This window comes from Micromys minutus, assembly GCF_963924665.1.
Source record: "Micromys minutus genome assembly, chromosome: 3".
Lineage (NCBI taxonomy): Eukaryota > Metazoa > Chordata > Mammalia > Rodentia > Muridae > Micromys > Micromys minutus.
The window spans coordinates 81424044-81451535 of record NC_137972.1 but is presented as its reverse complement, the minus strand read 5'-3'; the positions used below and the strand labels follow the sequence as shown (position 1 = coordinate 81451535).

The following is a 27492-nucleotide window of genomic DNA, read 5'->3' as shown; positions in this document are numbered from 1 at the left end:
TGTATAGCATGGTTCTATTTCTAGAGTATAGACATATCCACAGGGGTGAAAGTGTGTGCAGTACATGTGAAAAGTACTTGATTGTTAATCATGGAGTACGTATTTGGAGGGGTACAGCAGTGCACACTTACACGTGCACACTTACACACTGGCAAAGTTCTGTCAGCCTCCAAAGTCTGTACAAATAGTCTGTGCGTCTGTCCCCACTTCAACACAACACCTCTGAGTAACTGATAACCAGGTCTATGTTTGGGGGTGCTGTGTGACTTTTCCTGGAGTGATATGAATAGATACAGATTCACCCCAGATATGGCACCAAAGAAACAATTCTACCTAAGTCCATCTCAGTGATCCAGGGAGTTCCAGAAGTATGGCTGAGCAGTTACCTACTGGAGAATGGGCGACTCCGAAGTGGCTACATCACTGAAAAGCCCACTGCCCAGAACTCATAGAGATCCACTTGCCTCTCCTCCTGAGTAAGGAGTAAAGGTGTTCGCCATCCTGCCCAGCTGTCCTAGATTTTCATGGTTGATGAAGTGAAACATAAACAAAACAAACAAACCAAAAACCAGAAGCTGGGTTACGTTTTTTTTTTTGGGAACAGGGTCTCATGATCCTCCTGCCTCCTATTCCTGAGCACTGGGATGTGCCACCATGCCTGAGATATGTGGGTATCAAACTCAGGACTTTACAAAGCTAAGCAAGCCTCTTAACAGCTGAGCTTTATCTCCAGACCCCAGAATAAAAACTTTCTGTCTCACAGTTCATAAGGCCAGAAATGGTGGTATTAGCAAAGCCATGTGCCCTGAGAAACCCAGAGAGGAATTCGTTCCAAATTTCGGTGGCTCAGTGGCAATCACTGATACTTCTTGGCTTACAGAAGAAAATCTTCAGTCCCATGTCTTTACAGCGTTCTCTTTGTGACTCTCTGTCACTCTGAGTGGGATCACCAGAGGATCTGGGTGGGATGGTACATACTAGTAATCTGCAGGAGCTGAGACAGGAGAATCATGAGGCTGAGGAAGGAGCCCAGCTTGGGCTCTGTCTTAAACAAACCAGGAGACATACTGGACAAGGTAGCTACCCAGCTATGGTATAGCTTCCTTTAACTTCAGTACAGGCAGTCCCTAATTAATGATGGCTCGCCCATCCTGTGAGTTTTTTGAATTTATGGTGCTGAGAAAGTGGTGTACATTTCATACAAAGTATTTTGAGTTTTGTTCCTTTCCCAGGCTAGCAACGTGCAGTGTGATAGTTTGATGCTGAGCCCATCAATCAGCTAATATAAGACAGCTAATACACACTGAGGATGGGCCAGTATACCCTATGATGTTTGGTTGTTGAAGTGTAGTAAATATATTTTAATTTGTTCATATCTTAATATGTTCACTTTATACTGGGTTTATGAGAATATATGCCATTATATCAAGAAACATCTTTATATATGAAGGGGTGAGCGTGTGTGTGTGTGTGTGTATATATGTGTGTGTGTGTGTGTGTGTGTGTGTGTGTGTGTGTGTGTGTGTGTTTGGAAGCCAGAGGTCACCCCTGGGCATCATTCCTTAGAAGTCATCCACCTGGTTTTGTTTTGTTTTTTCCAGCCAGAGTCTCTCCCTGGGACCTGGGGCTCACACTGTAGCCTAGGCTGGCTGGCCAGTGAGCCCTGGGGACCTTCCTGTCTTCACCTCCCCAGTGCTGGGATTACAGGCACTTTCTACCTCACAAAGCCTTTATGTGGGTGCTGGAGCTTGAACTCAGGCCCTTATGATTATGGGGCAAACACTTTACCAGCTGAGCTGTGCTCCACCCACATCCTTAATAAATCTGTTTCCAAGAATTCTGAGGCATCAGGGGGTTAGGATTTCAACATCCTTTCTTTTGCTCCTGGGGAATGCAATCCAGCCCATAATAGTGGCTGGTCAACATGTTTCTCCTGAAACCCTAATTTGTAGTTTGTCTATTCCTACTCCCCACCCCTACTTCTTGGATCTGGTTCCACTCTAGACTGGACTTGGCCTGAGTCTGCCTGGACCCTGGTGACCCATGCCCCCCTGCTTCCTCACCTGACCGTCTGTACCCTCCTCCCCCCCCCCAGGCATGACGATCTGAAAGAGATGTTGGACACCAACAAGGACTCCCTCAAGCTGGAGGCCATGAAGAGGATTGTGGCAGTAAGAAGGGCTTCCCACGGGTTATAGGTCTGGGTGTCCAAGGACAGTGACCCTGGCTGTGTATAGGTTCTTGCCTTAACCACTGTGCTTCCTCCACCTCCTCTCCCTACCCGACCCAACTCCCAGATGATCGCCCGGGGGAAGAATGCCTCAGACCTGTTCCCTGCAGTGGTGAAGAACGTGGCCTGTAAGAACATAGAGGTAAGTACCATCCGGCAACAATCTCCAATCCCAACCCAGGACTAAACTCAAGCAGGGCTCAGGGCACAGAAGGAAAGGATTCATCCCTTGAGGCTTGGCTTATTCAGACTGTTCCTGACCTAGAAGACACTGTCCTTATGTCCCTGAACTGAATGTGAATCTGGGTTGAGGACTGGGAACACACTCAAGGCTTCTGTCTTCTATTGGAAGAACCTGACCCCATGAACCACAGCTGCACAGAGAGGCGGTGGTGATGGTATCGGGGGGGAGGTGAAAGTCCCTCCCCCTGCTAGGGAACCTGCCAAGACCCCTGCTCTCCCGTAGGTGAAAAAGCTCGTCTACGTGTACCTGGTCCGATATGCTGAGGAGCAGCAAGACCTGGCTCTACTGTCCATCTCTACTTTCCAACGCGGCCTAAAGGTCAGAGGTCTGCATGGGGTCTGGGCCTCACTGGAACTGTATGGGAGGAGTGGGGCCAGGCAGGAGCTATGAATGAATATGCAGGCTCTGGATCTCTTCCTAATTGCAGAGGTTGGGAAGATCAGGCTCAGAGGAGAGTGAAGGACCACTGTGAGGCCTCAACAGGTAGAAGAAGAACTTAAAAGGCCAAGTGGTGATGGTAATGGTGCAGACCTTTAATCCCAGCACTTGGGAGGTAGAGGTAGGGGGATCTCTGTGAGTTTGAGGCCAGCCAGGATACACATTGAAACCCAGTTTAAAACAAAACAAAACAAAACAAAACCAGAACGTACGATAGCTATTGGGTGCCCAGAGCCCATGCCACTCAACCTGAGATGCCTATGATAAAGCTTTGTCTTGATTTATTTTCTATTGCTACAACCAGGTAATAAATTGGGTAATTTGTAAAGAATAAGCTTATTCTTCTCTCAGTCCTGGAAGCTGGATGGTCCAAGGTGGCACATGGTGTCACATAGTGAGAGAGACCCATATAAGAGACGGCCACTCTCAGGCCATTAATCCATTCTCCAGGAGCCCTCCTGACTCAGTCACATCTTAAAGGTTCCTCTGAGGTGGTCTTACTAGTCAGGGTATGGGTTACATCTCAACTTAAGTTTTAGTACACATCTCAACTTAAGTTTTAGTAGAGACTTTGTTTTTTTTTTTTTTTTTTTTTTTTTTTAGTAGCAGGTTGTCCCCAGTATGAACCATTTGATCCCAGACTGTAGAGACTCTCAGTCCTTATGTCTGCTGATAGAAGAGTGTGAATTGTGATACACATCAGGCACATGCCAATCCACTGAGGAAGAATTCTGATGAACAGCCTTTTTACTTTCCACCTGCTAGGCAAGACAGAGATTTTGCTGAGAGCCAGCTTCCGATTCAGGAGATTGGTCTTCCCCTGGGAGGCTGGCTGCCAAGGTCACTGCAGAAGTCAAAGAACCACCTGTCCCAACTGAGTCTGGGAATCCCAGTCTCTATGGGCTCTGTATGGCTAGTGATTCCAGAATTGGAAAAAAATTGGCCTTTCTGCTTTTTAGCATAGGAGGTCATTGTCATGCATCAGACACACAAGAGTATTAAAAACAAAACAAAACAAAAACAAATAAAAACACCCTTTAAATACCCACATCACATCAATTCCTGAAGAATGAATCTGAGACAGACAGAAATTAGAATCACCTAAATGGAGGGACAGTGGAGATCCAGGTTTTTTAGTAGGAGGCAGTGGGCTGAAAACCCCCTCACTAAACTGTGAATATCTCTCTGGTTGTCTGCCTCCTCCTCCTGTACAGGGGCCTAGGGTTGAATTTATGAACTCTTGCTCAGGTCTCCCCTGAGTGCCTGCTGACTGGTTTAGGTTCTTCCGTGGACACATGGGCAGCCCCCTCTCTCCCTCGGTATCTGTTTCAGAAGTTCTGGTTATGATTTCAATTGCCCGATCCTTCTACATGTTCAGTTTGGATTTCTCTTGGGGTTATACCTCATCCTTCTCAGAGCCCTACACTTCTGTAGCTGCTGGGCTGACTGGGGACCAACTGCTGCTCTCTGGGGCTCAGTTCTGGTTGAATCAGCTGGGCTGGCAGGAAAGGTGGGCAGTCTGCTCTCAGTGAAAGGTAGGAAGCATGGTTACTTTTATATACAGTAATTAGTCCATAGATTGAGTGTAGTATTTGTATGATAAAATACTAGACTGGTCTTTCAAATCAAAACTGTGGTTTACAAAAATAGATTTTTGTAAAATCTATTCTGAAATCTATTCAGAAACTGCAGCACATATCTTTGGATTTTCTTGAAGTTTCTACAATCTGTCTCTTACCCCCTGTAAGAAATCTCAACTGGCCCAACTCAATGAAAAACCACAAACCAAACCCCAAACCAAAACAAAACAAAACAAAAACCAAACCAAAACAAAAAACACCCCCAAAACTCTCTAGAACAGTTGTCAACAAATCTTTAAATATTTAGGTTTTGTAGGTTACAGTGTTTCAAACATGAACACACATGAAATTGCTAGATTTTGTGTTAAAGAAGTGAACATAGTTATATTCTAATTGTTATTCTTTTTTTTTTTTTTAAAGGCAGCTAATAGATTGGCCCTGAGGTCAACAGCCTTTATTGTTGAACATCTCTGATGTGTCACCAGTGGCAGGGACCACATTCCTTCATAAAGCCACAAGCACACATACCCCTTGTCCCCCGCCCCTTTGGTACACAGACAGGGTTTCTGTGTATAGCCTTGGCTGTCCTAGAACTCATTTTGTAGACCAGGCTAGCCTTAAATTCAGAGATCCTCCTGCCTCTGCCTCCCAAGTGCTGAGATTTAAACCACTGCCAGAACCTCTTTCCACATGGCTCTCTGTTTCTTTCCTAACCATTCATCCATTCATTACATTATACTGGAACTTCTGTACTATAATTTAAATTTTTAAAAAAATTGGTTTGTCTCTTGTGTATCTCTCCTACTTTTCATATATATATAATTACATTTATTTATTTTTGTGTGTGCAAGCATGTGCAGTGGTCAGATCTTCTACCCTGTGGATCCTGGGGTTCAAGCTCAGAAGAATCAGGCCTAGTGGCCAGAGCTTTAAGCCCTGAGTCATCCTGCTGGCCCATATGTTTTCTCTTTTCTGATTGGTCATGCATTCCTACACAAGGCAGTACTGTTTTGTAAATGGTCTCAGAACACAACCAGAGTTTTCTGTTCTAGATTACTGAGTTTGGGGCCTGTTTGGACCACTGTGTATGCTCAGGTTCTATTTTTACCAGCTAACCGGAAGCCATGTTTCTGTTTTTTCTTTTTATCAACGTTTCTTTCAGTCCTGTGGCTGGTAAACAGATCACCTAGACTGCTGTCACTCTGTCTCTGTGGGTGTCCCCGGGATCTCCTGTGAAACTCATGTCATTTAATCAGTCCCCCAGCATCACTGATACAGGATCCTCTGCAGTACCAGAGGTTGAACCAGGCCCTCAAACTTACTATTGTGTTTCATCCTCAGCCTCCCTCACATGAAATCCCCCCCCCCCATTTCTTTTGGTGTTTTGAGACAGGGCTGGCCGGGAACTCGCCATGTAATACAAGCAGCCCGGAACTCACAATTCTTCCGTCTCCCTTGGCTCTTTTCATTTTTATTTATTTGAGGACACAGCTTTACTAAGTTGCCCAGGGTGGTGGCTTCAGACATTCAGTCATGCCTCAGCTTTTCTAGTACATGGGACTGCATGTACCACACCCAGTGCAAGGCTTTGGACTTCACTTTTGTCCCCAAATCTGTGTCTTCCTCCAAAACAGTAAGCAGTTATCAGTTTGCAGTGTGTGGCATATAGTGTCTCCAGGTTATCAGTTTGTTAATAAATTAAGTTGTGGACCCACAGAACTGTATAGTCAGCCAGCATTTTTCTGTCTTACTTTGGAAGATCCTAAAAGCAAGGAGAAAAAATATATATACTTCACGTATAAAGGGCTAAGATGATACACAGATAAAATGTGTAGTATGTGTTTTTCCTTCCAGCCCCAAGCTCCCGAAAATAATAACTTCGAGACTCAAATATATTTACAAAAATACCTAGGACATATAGTTAGGCATGTTCCTTGACTGGCTTATAATTTAATAATTCCATTATTCTAAATTCTGCCTCATGGTTATTTACCTGGTCCTTAGTTATATGTGACTGTTTTTTCCTCTAAGTCTGGGGCCCAATCCTTCTGAGCCTGGTTCTGTCTCAGAATCCTTACTGCCTATTGGATGTCCTGCCTTCTATTTTCTGCCTCAGCTACAGGCCAACCAGCTTTAATTGACAGGTGTTGCATCCATACGGTACACAAGAGATTTTCTCTACAAAAAGGAAGGCCCAAATTCTGCTCCTAAAATGCTTACAGGATTATTGTGAAATCGAAGGCCTACAGAGGGGCAATGCAGGAAGTGTTAGGAAAGACTCCCAGAATGCCTTGATGAAATCAAGAACTACAATGATAACATTTACCAGCCTAATTACCTCTCCCCAAATGAAAACATGTTTTTTTTTGTTCCTGTGATCATTTTAAAAATTATTTTTAAAATGGTCAAAGAAAATACAGGCTCCTGCTTTTCAAACAATGCTGCTAAACCACACCATTAAAAACCAGTCCCAGGATTTTGCCAGTGATTATCATCACATTCACACCTGGTTTTGTGGGGCTCTTTGTTCACTTAAAAAATCAAGGTGCCAGCTGACTTCCTTGTAGTAGGCCTGCACAATTGTCTACCGCTCTTCAAGATTAGGCACTGTTTCCAGAAATAATTCTCAACCTTCCAAATCTGTAACCTCATGTGCTGACCCTCAGACATAAAACTGTTTGCCTGGTCACTTCATAACTAATTTTGCCACGATTACAAATCATAATGTAAATATCTGACATGCAGGGTATCTGATATGTGACCCCCAAGAAAGCAGCAGAAACTCCTGGGTTGAGAACCATTGGGTTATAACCCCCTGGGGAAGATAGTGCAAAGCTCTGTGGTCAGGGCAAGAGAATGCATGCTGTTACCAGACATGTATACGATGCCATCTGAACAGGAGACACATACATATGGGTTTTAAATGTTAGAGAAGGGCAACTTCTGGTAGGCTGGTGGGGGAGGGGCATGGACCAGTGAACTCTGGAAGAGGGCAGCTTACACTTTCTGGCCGGCTCTGCAGGCATAGACAGATGCTGACTCCCAAGAAAGTCTTTGAGAAGCTATGAAGTTCTGAAGTTTCCTATACTTTCTGAAACAAAGCTGCTTCTTGACACACTGGTTTTGGCACCACATTTTGGTAGCCAGAGCCAGGAGGTGGTGGCCCCAAGTGTTGTTCAACAGCACTGGCCCTGCTGAGACAAATACATCTACTCACCCTACATATGGAGCCTATGACAGACCAGAGTATGAATGCCATCCACGTATAACATGGAGAACCAATAAGTTTTATTGGGGTTACTCATGGGAACAGGAATGCCTCACAGACAGCTGTATCACCAAGACCACCCCAGCCAGCATGGAGGACAGCTCACAAAAGCTGGGAACCTGGGGCACACAGCGCAGCCTGCAGGCAGCTCAGCAGGTTGCAGAGTGTGCTTTCCAGGTGACTCTGTCTGAAGCTCTTGCAGACAGCTCCACGGGTGGGTTGCTGCTTCTCCTAGGCAGCTGGTCTGGTCTTAGAGTCTTGGCAGCTCAGCATCTCTTAGTCTGAGAGGACTCTCAGCTTGTATCACTTATTCTGACAGGGAGGGGCCTAGTCAGTGTGGCCAGTTTCAGGATCTTCTTGAAGTTATGGATCTTTCCTGCAGGATGTAGTGTTTCAATCTCAGATGACACTATACAGGACACCAAGGTACCAGACACAAGCCAGCCCTTGTCAGGAGGTCAGGAGGTAGGGAAGCACGTTCTGGTGGTAAGAGTCAGGAATAGTAATTCCCAGAAGTGTGTGATCTTCCCATTAGGGAACAAAATGCCTTCTCAGGCCTGTCTCTACTTCTGCCTGTAGGATCCCAACCAGCTGATCCGTGCCAGTGCGCTCCGTGTTCTCTCTAGCATCCGTGTGCCCATCATAGTTCCCATCATGATGCTAGCCATCAAGGAAGCTGCCTCGGACATGTCACCCTACGTTCGGAAAACAGCTGCTCATGCCATCCCCAAACTCTACAGGTGTGCCCCAGCTTTGCTGTTTGTCCACCATGGGCCTGGGTTCCTGAACTCTCAGCCTATCCCTGACCTTACCACGCTCTTGCAGGCTGCTTCCCATCTGGAATAAGATAGTTTAGGGATCTGACAAATACAGGCGGAAGATGAGGGCTCACATCTCTTGGTGTGTGTGTGTGTGTGTGTGTGTGTGTTTACGTGCGCATGCACGTGCGTGTAATCCTGGCTGGGGCAGCTGTTGGGGAGCCTGGGAACAGGTGGGAACACATTCCCAGCGATTGTTTCTCCCTCAGTTTGGACTCTGATCAGAAGGACCAGCTGATAGAAGTCATTGAGAAGCTTTTGGCAGACAAGACCACGGTGGGTATTATGGAAAGACATGTGGGAAGGGTTCGAGTCCTCTGCCCTTCCCATTCACATCCTCTTGCCTTGCTTCTTCAGCTGGTGGCGGGCAGTGTAGTGATGGCCTTTGAAGAGGTCTGCCCGGAACGTATCGACCTGATTCACAAAAACTACCGGAAGCTCTGCAACCTGCTCATTGATGTGGAGGAGTGGGGCCAGGTGGTGATCATCAGCATGCTCACACGCTATGCTCGAACGCAATTCCTGAGCCCTACGCAGAACGTAAGCGGGAGGCCCCAGCCCTGCGGAGGGGCGGGAGGCCACCCAGGGAAGATCGCCATACACTTCGTATCTCTTTCAGGAGTCCTTGCTGGAGGAGAATCCCGAGAGGGCCTTCTATGGCTCCGAGGAGGATGAGGCCAAAGGCCCTGGATCAGAGGAAGCAGCCGCTGTGGCGCTACCCGCCCGGAAGCCCTATGTAATGGACCCAGATCACCGGCTGCTGCTGCGGAACACGAAGCCGCTACTGCAGAGCCGCAGCGCCGCGGTGGTCATGGCGGTGGCGCAGCTTTACTTCCACCTGGCGCCCAAGGCAGAGGTGGGCGTCATCGCCAAGGCGCTCGTACGCCTGCTGCGCAGCCACAGGTGCGGCAAGTCCCGCCCCCTCCGCAGCCCGATCCCACTTCTCCCATCAGTTCCTTCCTCCCACCTCGAGCTAACCTGCCTTCCCTAACCTGCCTTCCCTGACCCCGCCGCCCCTCGCCCCAACCGACCGGTTCAGAAACCTCTAACCCATCCTCTCCACAGTGAGGTGCAGTACGTAGTGCTCCAGAATGTGGCCACCATGTCCATCAAGCGCAGGGTGAGCATGCATTCAAGGCCTACTCTGGCTCCTGTGGGCTCCGTGGGAGCTGTTGGGAATTGGGGTGGGCTGAGCAGGGTTGCAGGAAAAGGTGTGTATGTGGGGGATTGCAATTACCCTGCGTGCAGGGTGTAGTGTTTTTCAAGACCCCAAACGCAAGCCAGGAGCAGGGTCTAGATCCTGAAGGGGCTACTGAGGGGGTGATGCCTAATAGAAAGAGTAAGTCAGATCTAAGAAGGATGGGGAACTTGAGGCAAAGATGACAGTGTTGAGGCTGAGTGCTGTGTACGGTGGAAGGGGTCGGTGTCTCTGGAAGAGGCAGATCTGGGACTATGGTGGAGAGCCTCAGGAATACTCTCTCTTGCCAGGGCATGTTTGAACCCTACCTGAAGAGCTTCTACATTAGGTCCACGGATCCTACCCAGATCAAGATCCTGAAGGTGAGTGCAAGACTGTGCAAGACTGGCTTGTGTCTTGTGACAAAACTTTGTCTGGGGAGATACAGCACATGCCTACTAATTCCAGATGGGGAGCCCACAACAGACCAAAGTATGGATGCCACCCAAGTTCAACTTGGGTGAACCAATGAGGTTGTTTTTTTTTTTGGGGGGGGGGGGAGGCTACTTACAAGAGTATGGGTGAGGGGTTACTTACAGGAACAGAAATGACAGAAGACAATTGCATAACAAGGTGCACCTCAGCATGGAGGACAGCTCACAAAAGCTGGGAACTTGGGGCACACAGCACAGCCTGCAGGCAGCTCAGCAGGTTGCTGAGTGTGCTTTCCTGGTGATTCTGTCTGAAGCTCTTGCAGACAGCTCCACAGGTGGGTTGCTACCTCCCAGGCAGCTGGTCTGGTCCCAGAGTCTTTGCAGCTTGGCTTGGCTGAGAGTCTACTTTGCAGCTTACTTAGCTGCTCTGAGTGTTGGCAGCTCAGCCTCTTTTAGCCTGCTTACTCTGGCAGGGAGGGGCCTGGAGAATCTGGTCAGTTTCAGGGGCTTGTCGAAGCTGTTGTGAGTTGTTTACCTTCCTGCTCTCTGAGCTCCCGGCAGGATGGAATGTTTCAATCCTGGAGGAAACTGTTATACAACTGCGTGGTATGCACCAGACACTTCCCAGAATAACTTAATTTTCATAATCACCCCCCAAAGTCTGTATCACTTACATTTTGTATTTTAAATTGTAGACTCCAGGAAGTGATGTTACTAGTGAGAAGTCATCAAGCTCTACAGTTCTGCCTCTCACATACCTGCCCCTTCAGACTTTCTGGAACATATACACCAACAGGCAAAGTGCTGAGAGCCTGTGCCTCTATTCCTCTCCCATTCTGTCGCCTTCTTATTGAGTGATGTCACTGAATAATGACTAACTTTTCTTACTTGTTAGCACATCTGCTACTACTTCTGTTACTAGATCTAGGGACCCAAGGGGTCTGGGGAGAGTCCTTGTTTAGTATGCACAAGGCCTTGGGTTTGGTACCCAGCACCCCATAAACAGGATAACACATGCCTGTAATCTTGTCACTCAGGTGGTGGGAGTAGAAGGATCAGAAATTCAAGATTGTTCTTGGCCACATATGGAGTTCAAGGCCAATGTGGACTTCTTGAGACACTTGTCTCAAAACAGCAACAACAAACAGGTGTTGAGATAGGGATTCAAGGTGAAGGAAATGAGCCAGAGATCCTGCTTTTATTGAGCCTGTTTAGTCTTGTTAGGGGCAAAAGAGGCAATGAAGCAGCTAATCACAAGGTAAATGGAGAAAACCCATCTATGAAGTATGCCAAGGTTGAAGAATGCAGAGAAATAGAAATAATTGGCATCAGGGCTGGAGAGGTGTCCCAGCTGCCAAGAACACTGACTGCTCTGTCAGAGAACCAGGTTTCCATTCTTAGCACCCACATGAGGTCTCATGACCACCTGTAACTCCAGTTCCAGGGAATCCATGCCTTCTCTGACATCTGTAGGCATTGGGTGCACATGGTGCTTAGACAAAACAATACACAGAAAAGAAATAAAAACTTTTGAATTAGAATAGGGCCACTGTAATTTGGATCAAGGAAACATTCCTTCAGAAGATGGAGGCCAAGCTGAGACCTGATAAATGAATGTGAGTCACCTATGTAAGTGCATGGTCAGAAGTGGGAAGAACTCCATACACAGGAACAGCATTTGCAAATCCTCTGAGGCAGGAAGAATGGTCAGGCCATTCAGAGACTCACAGATCACCCTTGGTTTCTGTCCTCAGAAGAACAGTTTTCTGTGGAGGTTGGAGGCAGCATGACAGTTTCTCACCTGCACTTTGTCAGGGACTTCACTGAGGAGGCAAATCAACCTTCCTGGGTTTTTAAAGAAGGTTCATGATCTAGCATTTCCTTATCATTCTGAGGATGTGTGGGACTGTCCTGAGTATTGCTTCCTAGTCTGTAAAGTTGGTTTGCAATAAAACCTTAGAAAACCTGCTGGCCACACTGTCCACTTTCTGCCTCTCTATCTCTCCTCGCAGCTGGAAGTGCTGACCAATCTGGCCAATGAGACCAACATCCCCACCGTTCTACGGGAATTCCAGGTACAGGCTATGGGCTAACCTCTTGTCCCCAAGCCCCAGGAGAGGCTCCCTGAAGATCCCTGTGATCAGTGAGAATTTCCCTGATGGGTCTCATTTTCTGTAAAAGCCCAAAGCTGGAGAAATGTTTCCTTAGATCCCCCTTTCAGTGCCTTCTGTTGGCTTTAGGCAGAGGAATCCCTGGATGTGGTTTGGAGACATCATAGTCCCCCAAGGCTTAATCTCTGGCATGATGAGTTATCATATGGGGGGAGTTTTAGTCTACTTGAAGATCTCCCTTAAGCCCTTCACTGTGTGGATGTTATTGTATCGTGATGTCCCACAGACCTACATTCGCAGCATGGACAAAGACTTCGTGGCAGCCACGATCCAGGCCATCGGACGATGCGCAACGAACATAGGCCGAGTCCGTGACACCTGTCTCAATGGCTTGGTGCAGCTTCTGTCCAACCGCGATGGTCAGTGTTTGCCTGGAGAAGTGTCCAACCTTGACGGTGTCCTTGTGCCTGCATGTGTGACCCAGATGGCCAGCTGTTATCCCCTTGTGTGAACAGTGTGTATCTGTGGGTCTGTCTGCTTCAGTTAGTGTGCAGGCATTGCTGTAACTGAGAGCTGCTTTAGAACTGCTGGGGTGCTGAGGAAGAGGACGGTGTGCTTGCCTGCCTGGGTGTGGCCATCTGACGGTTCTGGGATCCTAATCTCATTCCCATTCCCTAGAGCTTGTGGTTGCAGAGTCAGTGGTGGTCATTAAGAAGCTGCTGCAGATGCAGCCAGCTCAGCACGGCGAGATCATCAAACACTTGGCAAAGCTCACGGACAACATCCAGGTGAGGAAGCGACTCTATTTTCCCACCCCGACATTAGCTCCATGATTTCTTTTTCCCGTTTTTGTTGGTTTTGTTTTAAGACAGGGTTTCTCTGTGTAGCCCTGGCTGTCCTGGAACTCACTCTGTAGACCAGGTCAGTCTTGAACTGACAGAGATCTGTCTGTCCTGCTTCTGTCTCCCAAGTGCTAGGATTAAAGGAATGTGCCACCAACACCCAGCCAATTTCTTTTTAAAGATTTATTTTACTTTACATTGTGCTGTGTGTGTATGTGTGTGTGTGTGTGTGTGTGTGTGTGTGATGGGGTATGTGCACTGGAGTGCAGGTGACTTGTAGAGGCCAGTGGTTTCAGATTTCCTGGCTCTAGAATTGCAGGCAGTTGTGCACAGCCCAACATGGGTGTTAGGAACTGAAAGTAGGTCATCTGCAGGATCAGCAAGTGCTCTTAATTGCCGAGCCATCTTTTTAGCCCTGTCCCCATGACTTTAAGAACCTGTAACTAAATGCTTTAGCTACACCCGGATCAACCTCCAAATGGGCACTGGACATTCTTCAGGTAGGAGAGGTTAGACTGTGTGACCGTGTTCAAGACTAGCTCCATGGATATTCCTCACAGTGCTCTTTAGCCCTCACTACCACTCTATTTTCCACCAAAGCTCCGAGGATAGCTGGCCGATTAATCCTCGGTGTTTCTGTTGTATTGCTGGGTTGAGATATCCCAATGCTGACACAGCAGTATAGCAATAAAGTTAGAAAACCATGGCTGACTTTAGGAACTCTGTTTGGCAGCTCTGTTCATGACTGTGAAACTGTGTGGCAGCAGGGGGAGGGGCTTATGAAAAGCCCACCTTTTAATCTGTTCTACCCCTCTGCCTCCATCCTCAGGCACCTATAGGACATTAGGCCAGCACGAGCTGCCATCCCCTTGGCAGTTTATCCCACCCACATAGCAGCATGTTTCCTTTAGTCCTAACGCCTGTCCATATGTACAGGTGCCCATGGCAAGAGCCAGCATCCTCTGGCTCATTGGAGAGTACTGTGAGCATGTGCCCAAGATTGCACCTGATGTCCTGAGAAAAATGGCCAAGTCCTTCACAGCAGAGGAGGACATTGTGAAGCTGCAGGTCATCAACCTGGCAGCTAAGCTGTACCTGACAAACTCAAAGCAGGTAAGGAGTGAGAGACACCCCACCAGCCTCCTATGGACCCCAAGAGCCGCCCTGGGCAGCATTCTTGTGGCCTTCCCCAACAAGTCTGAACTCTTTGCTGAAAAGGTGTATCAAGATAGGTGGATAGTCTTCCCAAGTAACCATTGCCACCCCAGTGTCCATAGAGATACTTGAGATTCCAGTGGGGTCATCATTGAAGAATCCCTTGTGAGGCTGTGAATGCTCATGTCTTGAAGGTAGAGAGTCCTTATCTGTCATCTCTGGAACATGGGCTGTGAAGTGCTCATGAGCTAAGTGCTGGGCACGGATGGGAGAACATGTATTCCAGGGGACACGGGTTGTGCTTCTTCCCAAGAGTTTGCTGATGTCTGGGCTGTCTGTGCCAGGGTTGAGAGTCAAGGGTGTGTTTCAGCCTGGGTGCTGTTGGTGACCAGAGCCTTTTCAAAGGTAAAAGATTATGTGAGATACTATAGCCAAGGATGTGGTTCAAGTAAGCTGGACTGTTGTAGTGCCTGGAACCTTGGGGTAGCCCATGTTCCCTGAGATAGCTCCGGTGAATTCTAATAAGGCATAGAGTGCGGAACTTTCCAAGGAGCTGGAGATTCCAAACAATAGATGAGTCAAACAACACAGAGCTTGCTAAACTGCTGCCCACAGGCTGAACCTGACCTGTGGCTTGTTTTTTTTAAATATTCTAGTAGGAGCATGTTAATTTATGTATCGCGTGCTAGTGCTTTTGTGCTGTAGTGGCAGAATTGACTACTTGGAACAGTATTCATACTCTATAAACCATAGAACTCTCTGTCCCTTTGCAGAAAATGTGGCTTTTTTTTTTTTTGTTATCCTGTGGTAGTCTTAGGGTCACAGCACTTGTATCTTTATTGGTTTCTTTGATTCACGCTCCCCGGCGTGAGTCCAGGGACTTGAGTTGGGATAGGCTGCGCCACCAGGTGCCAAGGATTCTTGTCAGGAGTCAGATGGGAGGGCAGAAATATGACACGCAGGGGCAACAAAGTACTGAGTGAGTCTTGGTGTTGTGGGGAAGCAAATGTGTGGGGCATTGCTTGAAAGGAGCAAGGAGCAGGTTGGAGGAGCACTTGGGAAAATGAAGCAGGGATGAGGGCATAGCTCAGTGATGGAGCACATGCTTAACATATACGAAGCTCCGATCCTCTGAGTTCAATTCCCAACATCCAAAGGAAAAACCAGAGAATGGCATGATCAGTGCTCAGGCAGTGGGGAATCTGGCATGCTAGAGTTAAGGCAGGGTCCTAAGGCCACTGTGTTCTTCATAAGCCTGGGTGGGCCTGCCTGTACTCCAGTTACCACCACTGTCACGGTAGGTGGTAACAATTGACTTCTTTATTGGCTACTTTGATTCAGAGTAGCTAGTGTTAGCTCTAGGGACTCATGCTAAGGAGGCAAGACCACTAGGTATTGGGACTGTGAATAGACATCACTGCTAACTGCATGTGCATTCATTCATTCATTCATTCATTCCCTCTTTTCTAGATGTTCCCTGAGTCTTAGGTACAGGCATTGTCACATTTTAATACTTTAAGTTTTCCATAGCTTTATAATGAATTACTGTTAACTTAGTGGCTTAAGATAACACACCTATTTTCTTCTTTTCTGTTTGTTTGTGCTTTTGCTTTTTGAGACAGGGTTTCTCTGTGTAGCACTGGCTGTTCCAGAACTTACTCAGAGGACCAGGCTGGCTTCAAACTTTCAGAGCTCCTCCTGCCTGTCTCCCAAGTGCTGGGATTAAAAATGTGCACCAGTATCACCTGGCTTTTCTTTGAGTTTTTCCATGGGTCAGAAACCTGGTATGACAGTTTGGTGTCACACAAGGCTGTCCTTGAAGTATAGGCCAAGGCTCGGATTTTACCTGGTGGCTTTGTCGAGGACAGCTTTACTTTCCAGCTCACCTAGTGTCAGCATTACTTGTGACTTTAGTCAGGGTCCCGACTCCTTGCTGGCTGTCAACTAGAGAGCTCTCTCAATGTTTGGAGGCTGTCTTTAGTTCCTTCCATGTGAGCCTCCCAATGTGGCCACTTAATTTTTCTAAGCTGCATGGGACAATGTCTCTAGGGCGTTCGAACCATCAAGACAAGTCTCTGTGCTCATTACTTTTGTCACATTCCAAAGTCTCAGGTCTTGCTCACGCCAAATACAAATTAAACAAGTGCAAACACCAGTAGAGAGAGATGGGCTCTGAAGTCAAGATGATAGAATTTGTATAGTGTTAAGCAGAGTATGTACTTTAACTTTTCTTGAATAGTCAGCTTGGGTGGCAGTTAGCATGAATGTTGACACAAGTTGTTGAGTGTGTTTCATAGTGTTCTGCCCTGGCAGCTGGGCTCTCTTTGTCAATAGGGTTCTTGGTATACTGAACAACCTTAATTAATTAATAAATAATCTATTTTATGTGCTTGTATGGATATAAGTACATAAATGTGTGTGTGTGTGTGTGTGTGTGTAAAACTATTTTAGTATATTGTGTCTAGGTGAGGTGGGGTGACACAGTTTGGACATTGCAAATTTGAGGAATGGCTCTTTAAAGTGAGCAAGGATAATGGATTATTAGACAGTCTTGCAGTATGTCAGTGCATGGACCAGCCTCTGGCCTTAATTGTTGACATGGAATTAGGACTGTGAACGGTTGGACCCAGTCCTTAAGTGCTTTTCCTAGATGAGACAAGGGAAGGAGACAGTCTGCTATCAGCCACCTCTGAAGCCTGTGACAAAAGATGCTGTCCTAAACCAGAAGGGGAGGGGATGAATTCACTGCTCTACCTTCATAACATGTTGACAAGGGTGTCCACCAATATTTGCTGGTCAGATGGTCAGAAGGGAAAGGCAGGCCTGTGGTCCATTGCAACAGCATCCTGTGTTCATGTTTCTGATCCCGTTGTATTAGGAGAGTCTGGGGCTGGGATCATGAGTGGTGCTGTAGTGGAAGGTGAATGTGAGGCATCAGAGTCCGCGGAGGACATAATGTAAATGAGAGAGGAGTCACGGGGTCCCTACAGCGATAAAGGACAGTTGTGCCACAACAGCAGCCCCGATTCTGGGCCAACACCTGGAACTCAGCCCCTCTCAGAAGTCACCCTGATGGCCAGTAGGGTTAGCACTCTAGTCATAGTTGGTTGGATGTAATATTTTATCGTCACAAAATTTCAGAGCCAGAGTCATTCCCAGCATCTGTCTTGCTGGTGCCTGTAGGTACTCTGTGCTGATAGCTGGTGCCTGTAGGTACTCTCTGCTGCTATCTGGTGCCTGTAGGTACTCTCTGCTGCTATCTGGTGCCTGTAGGTACTCTCTGCTGCTATCTGGTGCCTGTAGGTACTCTCTGCTGCTATCTGGTGCCTGTAGGTACTCTGTGCTGATAGCTGGTGCCTGTAGGTACTCTGTCCTGATAGCTGGTGCCTGTAGGTACTCTGTGCTGATAGCTGGTGCCTGTAGGTACTCTCTGCTGTTATCTGGTGCCTGTAGGTACTCTCTGCTGCTATCTGGTGCCTGTAGGTACTCTCTGCTGCTATCTGGTGCCTGTAGGTACTCTGTGCTGATAGCTGGTGCCTGTAGGTACTCTCTACTGATAGCTCGTGCCTGTAGGTACTCTGTGCTGTTATCTGGTGCCTGTAGGTACTCTGTGCTGCTATCTGGTGCCTGTAGGTACTCTGTGCTGCTATCTGGTGCCTGTAGGTACTCTGTGCTGATAGCTAGTGCCTGTAGGTACTCTGTGCTGTTATCTGGTGCCTGTAGGTACTTTCTGCTGTTATCTGGTGCCTGTAGGTACTCTCTGCTGCTATCTGGTGCCTGTAGGTACTCTCTGCTGCTATCTGGTGCCTGTAGGTACTCTCTGCTGATAGCTGGTGCCTGTAGGTACTCTCTGCTGATAGCTGGTGCCTGTAGGTACTCTCTTCTGATAGCTGGTGCCTGTAGGTACTCTCTATTGATAGCTGGTGCCTGTAGGTACTCTCTGCTGTTATCTGGTGCCTGTAGGTACTCTGTGCTGTTAGCTGGTGCCTGTAGGTACTCTGTGCTGTTAGATGGTGCCTGTAGGTACTCTGTGCCGATAGCTGGTGCCTGTAGGTACTCTGTGCTGATAGCTGGTGCCTGTAGGTACTCTCTGCTGCTATCTGGTGCCTGTAGGTACTCTCTGCTGCTATCTGGTGCCTGTAGGTACTCTCTGTTGTTATCTGGTGCCTGTAGGTACTCTCTGCTGTTATCTGGTGCCTGTAGGTACTCTCTGCTGTTAGCTGGTGCTTGTAGGTACTCTCTGCTGCTATCTGGTGCCTGTAGGTACTCTGTGCTGATAGCTGGTGCCTGTAGGTACTCTCTGCTGTTATCTGGTGCCTGTATATGCTCTGCTGTTAGTTATTTGGTGGTTTTGATCTTTGTCACAGGAGATACAGAGATCTGGGTAAAAGGCAGGGGCTGTCACTGACAGGGAGGTACAGGTGGGCCTCTGATCCTGGGTACAGTACCTATGGGCCCCTCAGCCTTGAAGAAGCTACTTCCTGATTCTCTTTCTCTATGCACTTAGAATTGCAGAGATGACAGGAGAGTAGGGGACATCTGGCACAGTACTTAGCTCTAGAAAGTCCCTCATAAATAATGGCAGCCAGCACTGTCATCATGTGAAGGCAGCTTGGACTAGGCTAAGCTTAGGACAATATTTGAGATTTTTGGTAGACTGTGGACTCCCATATGACCTCAGCAAGCCTCAGAGGCAGAGCCACTTGGTTTCAATCTTGTCAGCATCTTCTAAGGCACAGTCTGGCATCTCTGAGATCCCCTAGGCTGCTCAGGATCTGCCCTGTGGGTTGACGGTTCTGTCAAAGTGCCCCCTTGTTTAATCCCCCCTCCCCATCGTCTTGATTCTCTGAGATGGTGGAGCCTGGGAACCACAAATACAGCAGTGTCACAATAAAGAGTGACAGGCCTGGAGCAGTGGGGGCCAGAAATTAGAGGAAGAATGGAATCTAGGACCTAGGAGGAGAAGGCAACCTCATTTGCGGGCCCAAGGTGGTTGGGGTAGTTGGGGGCAGAAGTCAGAGCCAGAAGGCTAAAAAAGAGAAGCTGGTACCGGGGCAGGGGGGTAAGAAAGTTGAATGATATGCACAAGCTTGACTGCGTTAGCAGAACAAAGCTTGTTCCAAGTCTGCTGGGACCCCAGCCCTCTGCTGTTTGCTGAGCCACCTTCTCTTTTCTCCTCAGACCAAGCTCTTGACCCAGTATGTGCTGAGTCTGGCCAAGTACGACCAGAACTATGATATCCGAGATCGAGCCCGCTTCACCCGGCAGCTCATTGTTCCTTCCGAGCAGGGTGGTGCCCTCAGCCGCCATGCCAAGAAACTCTTCCTGGCCCCTAAGCCAGCCCCTATCCTGGAGTCATCCTTCAAAGGTGGGAATGGGAATTGGGGTAATTTCTGGGGAGAGAGGGAGGAAGTAGCCGGACCCAGGGTCCAGGCTTTCAGCCAAGACTGAGCTTTAGCCAGGCACTAAGAACGGGTCTGTTGTCTGTCCCTGTGCTCTCCAACATGGTCATGGCTGGTTCTGCCTCACTCCAGGGTCTTCTCTCCTTGTCACATGGGGCTTTTGCTTCCTCTGCATTTCTTAGGCACCTCTTCTATTTCCCTCCTGAGCAGGCCCTGGACTTGGGATTCTACACCAAGATGTTAGATACCAAGGACCTAGGAAGGCAGCTAGAATGATCACATGTAAGAGAAAGGGGCATGTTTGTAGCCATCCCAAGGATGCAGTTGGTAGCATTATGGGCAGTTACTTAAAGCCAGCCCAAGCCCTAGTCTCCAGGCTCTGCTCACAGTTGTGGCCTGGGAGGGGAGGTTGCTGCAGCTGCCTCACTAGCCATAGGAAACGAAGCCAGGGTCAACTCAGGAGAGGAGCTTCCTGAGCAGAACCTGGCTTTCCTGGTACCTCTGCATTTTTCTTCCTCCCTTGGGCCTCAAGGATTGAGGTAGGACAGTGATGTAACTATCCCAGGATGCAGGGAAGCCCTGAAGCTATCCTCATTCATGGCTCTGTGTTTCCTTCCTATACTATCTCTCCACTGTGACCCTGACTCTTTCCCACTCTACATCTGACTGCTTATTGGTCCTCATGAATCTAGAGGCCCAGCAGACCTCTCTCTTCCCCCTTGGCTAGCTCCACCAGCTTCTTCGTCACCTTGTCCCATGTAAGACTTCTTTCTAACCTGAATGTTCCCAGGAGAGGAGCCACATTCACACTGTGGCCTCCACATTGAGAGCAGCCAGGCCAATAGCAGCTCTGGTTCTGGAGTTTCCTCTCTTACCACCTTGTTCCCATTCTTTAGTCTGTCCCCTGTCCTCTGTCCTGTCTCCCAGCATGTAGGCCTGGGTGTGTTTTCAGGGTACACAGGAGTCACCAGGGGATGTATCTGTCACTTTCCCTTGCCTAGCCAGGAAATCCCCACTGGGATTAGCACAAAGTTTCACCCAGGAAACAAATACCCCTGCCTCAAGCATTGTTCACTGCCATTACTAGCCTAACTTATAAACCTGTCTTCAGATCGGGACCATTTCCAACTGGGCTCACTGTCCCACCTGCTCAATGCAAAGGCTACAGGCTACCAGGAGCTCCCAGACTGGCCAGAGGAAGCCCCGGATCCATCCGTGCGCAATGTGGAGGTCAGCAGCTTTGGCGTGTGTGTGAGTGTGTGTGAGTGTGTGTGTGTGTGTGTGTGTGTGTGTGTGTGTATGTGTGTGTGTGTGTTGCTGTCCCAGTTCTCCTGATTCCCTTCCCCCACACAGGAAGAAGACCTCTCCCTTATTGAGACCCACGTGGGCCTGTTGGGCGAATACACTGAGGTCCCCTGTGTGCTGTGTACCTCCTCTCTCTCTCTCTCTCTCTCTCTCTCTCTCTGTATGTGTGTGCTGTGCCCAAATTCTTTTTCTCCATGGCTAAGTGCTATCATGGCTGTGAACCATTTACTTCTCTCCCTATGGACTGTGCCTCTCCATTTTCCCTTTTTGGGGTCATGCCCAAGTGGGGCACCAAGAAAGGATATAGTAATAGGTTACGAATGCCATACACATCCTTCCCCCCTCCTCCAACCATGAGGAAAGGACCTGTACTTATGACATCTTCAGGTACCTGAGTGGACCAAATGCTCAAATCGGGAGAAGAGGAAGGAGAAGGAAAAGCCTTTCTATTCCGACTCCGAGGGGGAGTCTGGCCCCACTGAGTCTGCAGACAGTGGTGAGAAGAGGGGTAGAACTGTGGTCCTGCCTATGTGCATGCCTGAGTGACTGAGCATGCTCCACATGTGTGTTTATATGGTCCGTGACCACTTGTTGATGAGTCACAGCCTGTGTGAACCTAGCTGTCCATTCCATATGTGTGTACTGTGGGAGTTACACTTGGTGGGTCCTTTTATGTTTTGTGAAGTCTCAGTTGGCATCTCATTTGGGGCAGTTCTGAGTCTGGAGCTGGGAACCCAAACAACTCCCATAGACTCAAAAGGCCTATGCAGGAAGTGGAAAGGTTCTTCCTGTTGTGGGGGCTTCACCTGCAGTGAGGAGGCCTGACATGTTTCCTCCGTAGAGCCCGAGTCTGAGAGTGAGTCGGAGAGTAAGAGCAGCAGTGAGAGTGGCTCTGGGGAGTCTAGCAGTGAGTCGGACAATGAGGACGAGGATGAAGAGAAAGGCGGAGGCAGCGAGAGGTAAGAGGGAGGCCAGCTGGGGGTCTGTTCTGGAGAAGAAACAGACATTCTCCTTGGAGGCCCTGAGCTCCCATGAGGTGCTGGGGGCCTGAACACCCACTGGGTCACCTCCTGTGATAGCTGAGAGAGAGGAATCACACACACATACATACACACACACACACACACACACACACACACACACAGAGACAGAGAGAGGAATCACACACACACATACACACACACACAGAGAGAGACAGAGAGACAGAGAGAGAGGGGAATCACACACACACACACACACACACACACAGACAGAGACAGAGAGAGGAATCACACACACACATACACACACACACACACAGAGACAGAGAGAGAGAGAGGGGAATCACACACACACACACACACAGACACACACACACACACACAGACAGAGACAGAGAGGAATCACACACACACACACACACACACACAGACAGAGAGAGAGGAATCACACACACACACACACACACACACACACACACAGAGAGGGGGGGGAGGGAGAGACAGAGACACAGAGAGGCAGATTGAGACAGAAAGACAGAGACAAAGAGGGGGGAGGTCACCAGGGTTCTGGGGCCTGAGATGGCACCAGCTAACGTAAAGCTCTCCTGGAGCCAGGATAGGAAGCTAGATGCAGAATTGGTTGGCCCAAGGTCTCCACTTCCTCCTCCACTTTTCAGGGCTCCCTCTGTTCTGTGAGACAAGGTCTAGGCTGGACTGTAGCCTCACGTTTCCACTCCTCTTTAGTGAACAGAGTGAGGAGGAAGGCGAGAAGAAGAAGAAGACAAAGAAGAAGGCATCAGAGGGACACAGGGAAGACTCATCCTCAGAGGAGGGCAGTGACTCCAGCAGTAGCTCAGAGTCTGAGGCGACATCGGAGTCGGAGGAAGAGCAGGTGGAACCTGCCTCCTGGAGGAAGAAAACAGTAAGAGCATCTTCCTCCCCCATGGTTGGACATCTCCCTTCCATTCAGATAGATTATATGTCTCCCACCATCCCAGGGAAAGCCAAGGCGCTCCTCTTTCTCATCCCCTATCCATTGTTTCTCTTTCAGCCTCCCAGCAGCAAAAGTGCCCCTGTTGCCAAGGAGATTTCCCTGCTTGACCTAGAGGACTGTGAGTCTGGGTGGTAGGAGGCATCTTGGGAGCACCAGGCCAGGTTTCTGAGATCTGGGGTATCTGTCTGGGTCTACCTAGTTTCCAGATGGCAGTGTGTCATGCTGTCCACGGTGCTGAATTTTTTCCTTGCCTCTGGGCTCCTCTCAAGTCAAGCCAAGTCCAGTTCTCTGTTCTTCATCAGTGATCTCTTTTCCTCTCCTCCCCCCCCAGTCACCTCTCCTAGTGTCCAGCCTGTGTCTCCACCCACGGTTGTGTCCACCAGTTTGGCTGCTGACCTGGAAGGTCTGACACTCACAGACTCCTCTCTGGTGCCTTCGGTGAGTTGGGGAAGGGACTCAGCTCTGTGCTGTGTTCTGTGGTTGGTTCTGTGTGGAACAAACTGGGATGTAATGATTCCTATACCTTTAGGTTGAAGTTTTTGTTTATTTTTGTTTTGTTTTGTTTTGTTTTTTGGACATCCCTCATCTTCCTCTCTAGCTGCTGAGTCCAGTGTCCAGCATTGGGAGGCAGGAGCTGCTGCACCGGGTAGCTGGAGAAGGGCTGTCTGTGGACTATGCCTTCAGTCGCCAGCCTTTCTCTGGGGACCCCCACATGGTGTCTCTGCATATCTACTTCTCCAACAACTCTGAGACTCCCATCAAGGGGCTGCATGTGGGCACTCCAAAGCTGCCTGCTGGCATCAGCATTCAAGAATTCCCTGAGATCGGTACAGAGGGCTTTGGGCAGGGTAGTGGAGGAGGCTCCTGGGCAGATTCAGTTTTGCTGTAGTTGCTCATATTCTCTTGGGGTCAAACCAGGTACCTTGCTATAAGGAAATGGAGGTAGCATCTAATATGACTCATGCTGTGGTAGACAAGATGGACTAGGAAATAAACTAGTCCCTGTTGGGGCAGGAGGTCTCTGAGCAAATTTGAGAATAGGTGAGGGACTCCAGGGATCCAAAAAGCCAGGAATCCACAGGAGGAAGACTGGGACCATGCTGGGCTCTAGGACAATGGTGGCCTTTCCTGTCCTTTCATTGCTTTTCTTACATCACTCAGAGTCCCTGGCACCTGGAGAATCCACTACTACTGTGATGGGCATTAACTTCTGCGACTCAACCCAGGCAGCCAACTTCCAGCTGTGGTGTGTACCTAGCTCATATTAGTAGTAAGAGGGTGGGGTGGAGAGAGGCAGGGTCTGAGAGAACAGGAACTGGAGAGGGAGTTAAGTGGGCCATATGGAATTCTACCGGTCTGACTGCCATGCCCTGCTCTGGGTCTTACCTCACTCTTCTGCCTCTATGCCCTGCCTCAAGATAGGATGGGAATGAGGGGTGGATGCTGGCCTCATTTTTGCTCATTTCTTTCTGCTTTTCTCAGCACCCAAACCCGACAGTTCTATGTATCCATTCAGCCACCTGTCGGGGAGCTGATGGCCCCTGTATTTATGAGTGAGAATGAGTTCAAGAAGGAACAGGGTAAGTGCACCCTGTGGTAGATTGGATGACCCCAGCACTATCTCCCACAATCAACATGTGGGAGGAGCCTCTGCCCTTTAGATAGAGGGAGGCCCATGTCACAAAGACATGTGGTGACGCTTGGGAAAGTTGGCACACAGTCCAGGCCCACATTCCAGTTGGGGATACAGGGGAAACTGTGAGATGGGGTGGAAGGTGTTGGGGGCAATTCTGTTTAGGATACAGGTCCCTATCACAGGGAAGTACTAAGCATAAAACTAGAGGTGGTGTGTGTGTTCTAGTTCCTAAGAGAGGGAAGGAGTCCCAGAAGTTACTGGGTGTGGGGGGAAGACACTGGGTTTCATTTTCTGACAGTGGAGAAGTCAGGGGAGATGAAGAAAGGCTCTGGCCCCCACTCCCAAAAGAACATCCTGGCAACATTCAAGAATTAGACGTGGAAAGCCTGTAAAGGGGGAATAGCCTCACCCAAGGGAAGAGACACGGGGCTTCACAAAGCTCCTGGCCTTAACTTCTTGGGGTGTGGGGTAAATACTATTGATAGTTATAAAGTCGTGGCAGCAGATCTGATGAGAGAGATGTCCAGGCAGGATCAGAGCCATGGAAAAAGGAGTAAGGACTGGAGTGGAAGTGAGTGATTGGCAGGGGAAGGAGGTGGGGGATAGCCTGGCTTTAGAATCCCTGGCTTGGTATGGAGATGAGCTAGCCTTTCACCTGGGGCAGGCTGGTGAATGTTTACTGTGTGTCCTAAATGTTAAGGCTTTGAGGGTCATGTAGTCTCTGCTGTAATTACTTAGCTTTGCTATTATTTGTCAGGTAAAACAGCCACCGAGAATATTTAAATGAATGAGTGTGGCTATGTTCCAATAACACTTTATTGATAAGTATGAAACATTTCAATTTTATTTACATTTCAAGAACTGCTTCTTTTCTTGAATTGTCACCCAATGCTTAAAAACAACAGCAATAAAACAACAAACATTTGGGTAGTAGGCTAAATTTGGCTTATATTCTAAAATTTGTCAAACCCCCAATCTAGAAGAAAGAACAAGGCAGGCAAGAGAAGAGCTTGGTTAGTCTGGAGAAAGGGCATTTTGAGGTGTGCTTGTGGAGGTGTTAGATGTGATTGGACACATGGTCTATGCTTAGCTAACACCCAAAGGCCAGAGTCACAAGCACAGAGGTGGAAATAGAAGCTATGAGTGTGGTGACATCACCCTGACAGAGAAAGGCAGTGGGGGGAAGGGGGTGAAGGGATAAGAAACAAGGGCAGAACCTTAAGGACAACCTGCCTTCTACAGGAGGAAGGGGAAGGGGAGCAGAGAGATGGCAAGGCAGAAAGGAGCTAAGGGTACGCATGCTTGCAGTGACCAAAGACATCCAACATCTTGCATGCTGGAGTCCATACCAACCTCAGGGAGAGAAGGGACACTGGCAGTGGCGTGAGGGAGATTTTAGAATCTTCTTTGGAGAACTCTGGCCAAAGGACTCCTTCCTTCCAGACACGAGGAACACTCCTTTCCAGAAAGGAGTTCTCAGAAATGGGTAAATTGAGCGTATCCACAGTGATGTGCAGTGGCAAAAGGATGTTACTAAGAATGGAAGGTGTGAGAGAAACAGGGGCAGTGGGTCAATTCCCTGACGTGAGAGGAGTGGGGGACCTTCAGAAGCCAATTAGGTGATTCGAACCTGCAGAGCCTGGGAAAACTAGTTGATGCAGGTGGTAGCCTGTCTATTACAGCCTTTGCCCTCATCATGATCTCTGCCCCCAGGAAAGCTGACAGGCATGAATGAGATCACAGAGAAGCTTACACTGCCAGACACCTGTAGGAGTGATCACATGGTGGTGCAGAAAGTGACTGCCACTGCCAACCTAGGTCGTGTTCCTTGTGGGACATCTGATGCGTACAGGTACTGGTGGAGGGCAGAGATGGTCTCTGAGGGTCTGGTTTTAAGGAAGGGTCCAGGGCTGAGCCCCTTACAGTCATCTTTGGCAGCTCTTCCCCCACCGTCATCTGCTCCCATCTTAGGTTTGCAGGGAGGACACTGACTAGTGGGAGTCTGGTCCTGCTGACTCTGGATACGCGGGCAGCTGGAGCTGCCCAGCTGACTGTCAACAGTGAGAAGATGGTGATTGGCACCATGCTGGTGAAGGATGTGATACAGGCTCTGACCCAGTGACTCCTCAGCACTGTTACCAACTGCTCTTCACCTGTTCCTCCCTGTGACATCTGCTCACAGATCTCTCCCCTCTATTTTCCTCCCTCCCATCACCCACTTAGTGCAGGGCACTGTCTCCCTCCCACCTGTTTCCTATGGGTTCTTTAGTGACTTCCCAGGGGAAGACAGAAGCTGCTACTTCAGCAACCCCTCTCCTCAACTTTCTGTATGCTTTTATGTAGCGAATCTCAATAAAATGCTTTCTCCCTCAGTTCTGGTTCATCTTTCCTTTTAAGGGGTTAGGGGAAGAATTACCACAAGTGACTGTTTGACCCCTGTGATCTTGTAGAAGCTGTTCGTGGGTCTCAGGGAGACTGGTTGATACCTGACATGACCATCTCTAGGCAGGAGACACCTAGGAAAGCATAGGTAGGTAGAGATGGAAGAATTCCCCAGTTTCAGCTGGGTCGCATCACAGGCCTGAAATCCCAGCACTTGCAAAGTGGAGAGACGTTCAAGTCTGTCTTCAGCTACATAACAAATCCAAAGCTACATAATCTGATTGTAAGAAAACATTCTTGGTCTCCTCCCTCTTCCCCCCCTTCTCTCCCTCTCCCTCCCTCTCTCCCTCCATGTGTGTGAGATATTTACATTTGTAGACACATGATGACATGTGTACCGATTCATGTGTGTATATAGTAAGTACATGTATGAACATGTTGGGGCCTGAAGTTGATGTTGGCGATCATTTTTGCTCATTCTTCCAACTTATTCATT

General features: G+C 48.5%; 1 protein-coding gene across 5 annotated transcripts in view; it reads left to right on the top strand.

The window, feature by feature from the left end:
* AP3B2 (adaptor related protein complex 3 subunit beta 2) overlaps positions 1–26839 on the top strand; it is a gene marked incomplete at its 5' end in the record, with an annotated part of 32460 nt that extends 5621 nt beyond the window's left edge. For 2 of the 5 annotated variants that reach the window (XM_080913922.1, XM_080913920.1), the window contains 25 exons: positions 2096–2171; positions 2298–2372; positions 2697–2792; positions 8340–8500; positions 8788–8854; positions 8936–9118; positions 9198–9481; positions 9644–9698; positions 10067–10138; positions 12202–12264; positions 12587–12719; positions 12979–13088; positions 14079–14255; positions 19479–19665; positions 20811–20929; positions 21392–21500; positions 21846–21963; positions 22729–22906; positions 23036–23096; positions 23310–23416; positions 23577–23805; positions 24140–24224; positions 24461–24558; positions 26328–26466; positions 26586–26839. In XM_080913922.1, coding sequence (XP_080770048.1) covers positions 2096–2171; positions 2298–2372; positions 2697–2792; positions 8340–8500; positions 8788–8854; positions 8936–9118; positions 9198–9481; positions 9644–9698; positions 10067–10138; positions 12202–12264; positions 12587–12719; positions 12979–13088; positions 14079–14255; positions 19479–19665; positions 20811–20929; positions 21392–21500; positions 21846–21963; positions 22729–22906; positions 23036–23096; positions 23310–23416; positions 23577–23805; positions 24140–24224; positions 24461–24558; positions 26328–26466; positions 26586–26736 — 3133 coding nt within the window. In that variant the 3' untranslated portion in view covers positions 26737–26839. Of the gene's footprint in view, positions 1–2095; positions 2172–2297; positions 2373–2696; positions 2793–8339; positions 8501–8787; positions 8855–8935; positions 9119–9197; positions 9482–9643; positions 9741–10066; positions 10139–12201; positions 12265–12586; positions 12720–12978; positions 13089–14078; positions 14256–19478; positions 19666–20810; positions 20930–21052; positions 21110–21391; positions 21501–21845; positions 21964–22728; positions 22907–23035; positions 23097–23309; positions 23417–23576; positions 23806–24139; positions 24225–24460; positions 24559–26327; positions 26467–26585 lie in introns of all 5 variants that reach the window. The other 3 variants (XM_080913921.1, XM_080913919.1, XM_080913923.1) reach the window with 3 other exon arrangements.
* Positions 26840–27492: the final 653 nt, after the last annotated feature.